Here is an 8627-nt window from a genome sequence, read left to right on the forward strand (position 1 = left end):
CTTTGCGATAGTCCGAAGGCAGTCAGAGCAAGAGCTGGGGAAGGTTTTTGGATGGTACCTCTCGAAGTGGGGTTGTTTGAGCAGATCTGTCCTGTTTGGAAGAGATCTGGGGAAGAACCTCCACCGTCCACTCCATTACCTCTGTGAACCAATCTCGGGCTGGCCAATATGGGTGGGGGGCTATCAGAGTCATCCTGTCCCCTTCGAGGCCTACGAACTTTCTGATCCACTTCCCCAGATCGTGAATGGGGAAAAGCCGTAAACGTCCCAGTCCGGACAATTAGGAGAAAGGCGTCTACTGCAAAGCTCTGGGGTCGTCTGCCAGAGCGCAAAAGGTGTCTATCCTCTTGGAGAGGAACGTGGCGAACAGGTCTATTTGAGGCTTCCCCCAAAGAGACCAAAGGATCTGACACACTTCTGAGTGGAGGGTCCATTCTGTGGGAAGGACCTGGAACCTCCTGCTCAGCCTGTCTGCTCTCACGTTCCTCTCCCCTTGGACAAACCTTGTCAGTAGAGTTATATTTCTTTGATTCGCCCAGATTCGTATAGAGAGAGAGAGTGAGTTCCTCCTTGTTTTCTTACATAAGCCAGAACGGTGGTATTGTCGGAGTTTATCTGCACTACCCCGTCTCTGACTATCTGCTTGAAACCCTTTAAGGCCAGATGAATGGCTAAGAGCTCCTTGCAATTTATGTGCCATGACACCTGCTCTTCCGACCAGGAGCCTGACACTTCTCTCGATCCTAAGGTTGCACCCCAACCCGTCTCCGAACGGCGTCGAATGAATAATAATTCAGGTTCGGGTTCTGAACCTCCAGGGACACACCTCTGTTTTCCTCTAGAGGGGGTAACCACCACCTTAAGTGATTTTTCACCTCTGCAGGAATTGGAAAAGTATCGGAGAGCTGTCCTGTCTTCCAATTCCAATTCCTTTTCGGGAAGAACTGTAGAGGACGGAGATGCAGTCTTCCTAGAGGAAAGAACTGTTCCAGTGAGGAAAGGGTCCCCAGAAGGCTCAACCATTCCCTCGCTGAACTGCGCTCCTTCCCTAAGAAGCTGGAGACTGTGGCGCAACCTTTTGAAATTCTCTCTTGAGAAGGAAACACTCGAAAACCCCGAGAATCCATCCGAATCCCCAGATAAACCATGTTCTGGCTGGGGATCATCTGAGATTTCTCGAGGTTCATGATCAATCCTAATGACTTTGTCAGGTCTAATGTCGTTGAAAGGTCCTCCAAACACTGTTTCTGCGACCTGGCCCTGATGAGCCAGTCGTCCAGGTATAGGGAGATGTTTATTCCCATCAGATGTAGATGTCTTGCCACATTCTTCATTATACTTGTGAAGACTTGAGGAGCCGTGGACAGGCCGAAACACAGGGCCCTGAACTGATAGATCCTTCCCTCCATCATGAAACGAAGGTACTTCCTCGACGAATGATGAATCGGGACATGGAAATAGGCGTCTTGAAGATCGAGAGACACCATCCAATCTCCTTGGCGAAGGGCTGCAAGGACTGAAGCAGACGTTTCCATGCTGAACTTCTGTTTCTCCACAAATCTGTTCAGCGCACTTACATCTAGTACTGGTCTCCACCCCCACGAAGCTTTCGCTACTAGAAAAAGATGATTGTAAAACCCCGGGGAGTTGTGGTCCAGTACCAGCTCGATTGCTCTTTAGTCCCACATCTGTTCCACCATTTGACAAAGAGTATCCATCAGTACAGGGTCCTTGTATCTGGCGGACAGTTCCCTCGGTGTTGATGTCAGTGGAGGGCTGTCCTTGAACGGGATATAATATCCCTTCTTGATGACCGACATGGACCATGTGACGGCTCCTATGCTTGCCCAGGCTTCCGCAAACTCCTGTAACCTGGCGCCTACTGGTGTTTGGAGGATCGCTTTCTCACTTCCCCTTTTTAAAGGGTCGGAAGGAAGCTCTTCCTCTTCTTTCCGTAGACTTTCTTTTGGAAATTGTTCTAGTCGGAGGGCCTCCTTTAAAGGGCTGCTGCTGCGTTGGACGAGCCCCTTTCTTCTCTTCATTGGCCACAGGCCTATTCTTCCTCGAAGACTGCCTGAGGAGATCTTGAGTCGCCTTCTCAGTTAGTGAATGTGAAATGTCTTTCACCAACTGAGAAGGGAACAAATGCTCTGAAAGAGGAGCAAACAGCAAGGCGGATCTCTGTGAAGGAGAGATGGCCTTAGTAAGGAAAGCACTACAAACTGCCCTCTTCTTCAACATTCCCGCACCAAAGAGGGAGGAGACCTCTGCTGACCCATCCTGAACTGCTTTATCAATGCATGTAAGTATGCTGTGCAAAGCTTCTGGGTTTAGGCCTTCCGCTTCATGGGACTTCTTGGCCAAAACCCCAAGGGACCAATCCAGGAAATTAAAAACTTCCAAGACGTGGAAAAGCCCCTTGAGGAGGTGGTCCATTTCCGAAAGACCCCATGTTGCTCGGGCCGAGTTCAAAGCGTGTCTTCTCGAGGAGTCTACGAGACTCGAGAAGTCCGATTCGGCCGAAGTAGGCAGAGACAATCCCATATTTTCTCCCGTCTCATACCATATCCTCTTCTACCCATTAGTCTGGCAGGAGGCATACAAAAGACCATCCTCCCTAGTTCCTTTTTAGTCTTAATCCAGGAATCTAGAGACTGTAGGGCCCTCTTCATCGATATGGCCGGTTTCATCTTAAGGAAGGACGAAGACTTGAGAGATTTAGCGCTCGAAAATAGAGAGCGCGGAGAAGGAGGAGCAGCTGGAGTCAAAGAATCTCCATATTCTTCCAAAAGGAGAGAAGTAAGAACTTTATAGTTCGACAGTCCTTCTTTATTAGTCACCTCATCTTCCGATACGTCCTCTAAGTCGAGAGGATCGGAAGGAGAACGCTCCCTTCTTTCGTCTGTCTCCTCCTTGGACCTTTCTTTTCCGTCGATGAAGAACTCCTAACAGGCGAAGGACTAAGAGCTATTGTCTCCCTACGCCTGTCCTTAGGTGAATCTTGACTAATAGGCGCCTGGCTAACGCCTGGCGCCTATCAGGCTCTTTACGTATAGTAGGCGCCTGGCACTTGTCAGGCGCTTCGCTCCTGGCAGGCGCTTCGCTCCTGGCAGGCGCTTCTCACCTGGCAGGAGTCTCTTCTATCCTAGCTGGCGCCTGGTTAGCGTTCGGCGCCTGGTTGGCGTTCTGCGCCTGGAACGATCTCGGGAATAATCAGGCGCTTTGCGCCTGGATGGCTCATCCCTTTCTGTGAGAACTTCATTGTCATCATACACCTCACTGTCAGGTGTTCTCTGGCGCCACGCTCCTGTCAGGCGCTACTTCCTCTTCTACCTCTCGCCTGCCTGGCGCTTCGCTCCCCCCAGAGATGGCCGCCTGTGCGACAACTCCCCTGGAAGGCTCGTTGCGCCTGACAGGAGATCGGTGTCTAGATCTTTTGACAGGAAGCTTGTCGTCCTTTCTACGAGGAGGATCCTTGGAAAGGACTCCTACCAACGACGCAAGCTGCTCTTGCATATTCATTAGTATCTTCTTGGTAGAAGACTCCCTTTCTTCTTCAAAAGCAGAAGAGGGAGATCTGGAAGGCGCTTGAGGCTCCCTTACAACAAAGGGAGTTAACTCCTTTCTAGCTCTCTTTATGACCAAAGGTGTTCTTCGGAAAAGCGCTCGGGGCTAGAGTTCAACTCAGGCTCTTTCCAGTTCCTCTTCAACGGACGGGAAAACTTTGTATCCTTCCATCCTCGTTTTGGTGAGGGAGATCCCGAAGAAGAAAAGCACTCACGTAGGACGCTTTTTCTGTAGCGATCCCTGGCAGTCTGAGATGTAACAGATTCTGCCGAAGGGAAGCCTGATCGTTGGGGATTCTCCACAACCTCCGTACGGCTTTCGACTTTCCTTCTCCTCTGGGCCAGGGAGCTTGGAAGAGGTCTAGGCCTGGGAGCGTCACAGAGACGACCAGACGCCCCCTCCACTACACTGGGGACACTTGCATCACTGGAAATATCACCCTCACTTTGCTTACCTTCTAATGCTGCCATTTTCTCTTGCATTTTTTGAAGGGAAGCCTTGAGTTCTGCAATTTCAGAAGCCGAATCAGTAGGATTAGCAACCTGTGATTGGCCTGATAAAGATGGAGAATAATAATAAGTAGAAGAAGCTTCAGAACTAGACAAGGGTTCATTAGATCTAGATCTACTAAGGCTTTTGTAAGCTGCCTTCCTCTCTCTATCCCTCTCTAACTTCTTCAAGTAAGAAGTTAGTCTTCCATTCCTGAGCACTCAACCTTTCACACTCATTACATGTGTTATCTAAAGAACACTCAACAACTCTACATCCTCGGAATGCAGTGTGAGGATCTACCGAAGCCTTCGGAATCCTCACCTTACAGCCTTCATTCACACACACTCTGAAACCAACACTTGAGTCAGACATATCCAAGAAAAATCCAAAGCCAAGTCCAAAAACAATTCCACGATAGCGAATGCCAAACAATGATCCGAGTACGTCACCAAAAATCGGTCGAAAGAAGATCAAAAGCGTTGAAAAAAGAATTCCAGTCAGGAGGTAGTAACAACAATGTTGACACCACCGGCAACAGAGAAAATCTGATAGAAAACAGGAACGGTTCCTAGTCCTGCCACCCAGACCAGGGCGGTAGATCACCTGACCTACCTGTAGCGAGTGCCGCGAAATTTGAATTTCTGTCGGGGACGACGGAGTCTATAGCTAAGTATATATCTGACAGGGAAGTTGAATGTATGAAAACATTGATGTCTACAAGGTTCCAGGTGCTGAAAATTCCTCTAGAATGGCACCCTCAGCAATACACGGACAGCTGCTTCTGACACAAGGCCACAGTTTTTTCCATTCAATCAAGGATAGGTCCTATGATGACTTGAAAATTCCCTTATTGGGCAGGGACATTCTAGCATCTCCATGCAGTTAAGGAGATGCATTAGTTAGTGGAAGTGCATGGATCTGTATAGTCAAGTTGATTTCCTCTTAACGGCAGAATAAGAGAGACATCTACAGAGAGCACTAGAAATTCTGAAATCATTTGCTCTGAGGCTACAAGGGCTCTACAGGAGACACTAAGCAATTCTTGAACTTGAAATCACTCAATATTACTTAGGGATACGAGGGGCAGGCATATGAGTCTGAATCAAGCCACATTAAGGAAACACATCCACTGCTCAAACCTGAAGGCCATCAAAGGAATAGCAATTGTCTGGGTGTTCCTGTTCATTTACATGCTAGTAAGTGTACATGACGAGTTCCCACAGGAACTGCTTAACTTATGGATGTAAAGGCATCTGTAGGTAGTTTGTTCTTTCTGAATCCCCAATTACCAAAATACTATCCTTCCATAGAATGAATGATCAAACCAACAGTGTTTAGTTCATTTCATTCAATTCAGCAAACTTCCCACAAAGACTTTGTTTCTGACCAGGGATAAACCTGCTAAACATCTCTGATGGTCTTTCCACTGCCCTGACATCTGCAAAAGTTTTACCAAATATAGTGCTGACCATTCTATGTGTATGAAAGTGTAATGACATAGTAAAAACTCTTGTTGGACAACAAAGGGAAAATCTGAAATATGTTATTCTGATAAAAACAGCCTCTTAATCTTCCAAGAAGTGAAGGCACATCCAAAAAAGAACTAAATACATAATAGGTACTCAAAATGCTTTAGTTGGAAAAATCTAAAATAAAATACAGAGAACAATATGAATAGTGCTATGATAGAACACCTGACATAACAGCCAAAATGCATAAACATTACAGGCATATACCAAATAACTCAAATCAATGATGTAGTGATTTACTGGCTTAATTTTCTTTAATATTTAGTTACAAAACATTGTTTATTATGCATCGGTTCTATAAGAAAGCCTTCACAAATAAATTAATCTTCTATAGACTGGAAAATATGTACTGTGAATGAATAACAAATATTTAATAAAAACTACAAGAGAACATAAAACTACTCACAGTGATTGTTTTGCGACGTTCTCTCATTTTCAAGGTGAAGTTGCGGATAACAAGAGCCTTATACTGCATCCAAAAGTTGCCTTTGCCAAAACTCTCACTGATTGCATCTCGCTCCCCCTCACCCGTCCAAGCAGGAGGGTGAGGATAAACACTGTTCCTCTCTTTTAACTCTGTTGCCATGGCATGTCAGTTTAGATGTCCTGAAAAAGAAAATGATTCATTAAGAAAAATGGAATTTTCATTATAAAATAAAATTTTATTGCATACTTACCAAACAATTATTAATCAAAGCCCTCCCTCCTCCCCACAGGTGGATGGCTGGGCAGAAGGAATTGATGTTACCTAGGCAATTGTACCTGTAGCTCCCTCGAGTGGAGGGAGATGACGTCACCTACATCAGCGATGGAGGCGCCACCGCGGAAATTTTGAATCTATTGTCTGCCATTTGTAGGGAACCTACAGCTGTATAATTGTTCGGTAAGTATGCAATAAAATTTTATTTTATAATGAAAATTCCATTTTTATTGCAGTGTAATACCAAACAATTATACAGCTGATTACCCATTGCAAGGATGGGGAGCTGTGGATGTAAGTTTTAATTAAAAAATAACATGATTCTTGAAAAAAAAAAAAATGACAATTTGTCCAAAATTGCATTTTTCCTAACTATACAAACCTGAGGTCCTTTTACAATAGGAAGTTACTAGCGGCAGCTGGATAGGTCGTAAGCTTTCGAACAAGGGGTTCGGTAGTTAACTGCTTGTCCGACAGGTGCGTGCATGCGACTGGGAGGTAAACAATCACTTTTGCTTTTGGCCCAAACAAAAAAACTGCAGAGTGAGGGGTGCCATGAGGTGGGACTATGTGTAAAAGGACCTCAGGTTTGTATAGTTAGGAAAAATGCAATTTTCGACAAATTGTCATTTGTTCCGACACGGCATACAAACCTTCGGTCCTTTTACAATAGGAAGACTCACTTCTTGGTGGGAGGAATCTGAGTCTTTTGTGAACAGACTGGTGTTCGCCCAACCTTGGAATGCCTCCCTGGTCGTAAGAGCGAGGGAGGGATCCAAGCCTCTGTCCGATTGATCGGGGTGTGCACCGCAGGATCAATGGTCAGACCTCTGGACCAAGTACTAAGAGAGAGGCAAGCGTATCTCTTCGTACCAGCAAACAAGAACAAGTTCCTATTTGCAAGAGGCAACATAAAGTTATGGTTTGTCTCTTGTTGGCATCCACTTCCCCCCCCTTGTAGGAGGAAGTGGTGGATATTCGCTCCCATCCCTAGTGAAAGGGATAGGATGGGGCTCTGTCGAGTAGCTCAACCTGCATCTCGTCCTTATCCGCAAGGTGATGACCGTACCCTCTACCCACAGGTAGAGGGGGAGAAAAAAGATGGGAAGAGAAGCCAGTCACTCTCTCATTCACTTATCTATTCTTACAGTCACACCAGGACTCGATGCTGTTCAGCCTGCTAGGGTCTGGGTTAGCTACACAACATGTTGAGCAGCCACCACGGGTCCCAAGGAAAACGATCCAAGGACCTGTGGGCAATATCCCAAAGGTAGAAGGAGGTGCCAGTGGTCTGGTTGTACCAGACCCCTGCCTTCAGTACCTGCACCACGGAGAAGTTCTTGCGGAACTCGAGGGAGTGTACTTCTAGGTCATCTTAGTGCTGACGAAGAGGCTTCAACACTCAGCCTGCGATGTCGAGTTTCTTCAGAAAGCGCCGTCGCGCTTTCACAGGACAAAGCAGCATCTCCTTCGCATCGAAGGCGGTGAAGTCCATTAGGGAGGGGATTGTGAAGGACTCTAACCGATCGTCAGGGACCGAAGGGTTCCGAGTCTTCGCTACGAAGTTCAGTACGAAATCGAGCGTCACGGATCCCCCCCCCCTGGATGCTTGACTTCGCAGGAAAAGTCATGCAATTACCTCAGGGGAAAAGAAGGGAATGGTCGCATGACCTATCCCTCTTCTCGACTTCGGTGATGTCCTGTACCCATACTGGTCTATCCGTCTGCGGTGAAGTGTCTCACATTCTCCTATCCCCATGCAGTGAAGTTCTTCTTCTCGGTAGTGGATAGGACACCGACACTCAATGGTGGGTGTCGATGGTATGGGTACTGGGACAAGCCGTTAGGACGAAGAAAAGACTGTTATGGAACAATCGAACTAAGTCCACAGCGAAGTTCGTAACTGACTTTGGCGCTCTGACAGCTGCCGACTGACTGCGTTCGGTAGGAGGCAAGTTGTCAAGCACCCGAGCAAGTCACGTGACCTTCGCCTTAAAAGGGTTATGCCAAGAGACTAAACAAATAATTTGTTCGTCACCGATGCCAGACGGCGAGGTGATGATTCTCTTAAGGCATGTGCCCAACAGGCGAAAGTCAATTGCCTTCTAGAGACCAAGGTCCCTGATGGCAAGATATCTCATAGTACAGTTGACTCTCAGCTAATGAGAAACAACACTATGTGTCGTTGAAGATGAAGGTGTACAGAAAATGCAACCTACGTCTTCACAGCTGAATCGAGAGAAGGATTCTCAAGATTCTGAACCTGTGCTACAAAAACTGAGAACGCTAACCGCTATTTCATTGCTGTCCGGTGAGGATCGTAGTTGCAATGAAAGCGG

At 46.7% G+C, this 8627-nt stretch overlaps 1 protein-coding gene across 1 annotated transcript in view; it reads right to left on the reverse strand.

Moving 5' to 3' along the window:
- Positions 1–6237, reverse strand: part of LOC135200079 (cholesterol transporter ABCA5-like) — a 271083-nt gene extending 264846 nt beyond the window's left edge. The window contains exon 1 of the mRNA XM_064228374.1: positions 5995–6237. Coding sequence (XP_064084444.1) covers positions 5995–6174 — 180 coding nt within the window. The 5' untranslated portion in view covers positions 6175–6237. The remainder of the gene's footprint in view (positions 1–5994) is intronic.
- Positions 6238–8627: the final 2390 nt, after the last annotated feature.

Source organism: Macrobrachium nipponense, chromosome 26, assembly GCF_015104395.2.
Source record: "Macrobrachium nipponense isolate FS-2020 chromosome 26, ASM1510439v2, whole genome shotgun sequence".
NCBI classification, from domain to species: domain Eukaryota; kingdom Metazoa; phylum Arthropoda; class Malacostraca; order Decapoda; family Palaemonidae; genus Macrobrachium; species Macrobrachium nipponense.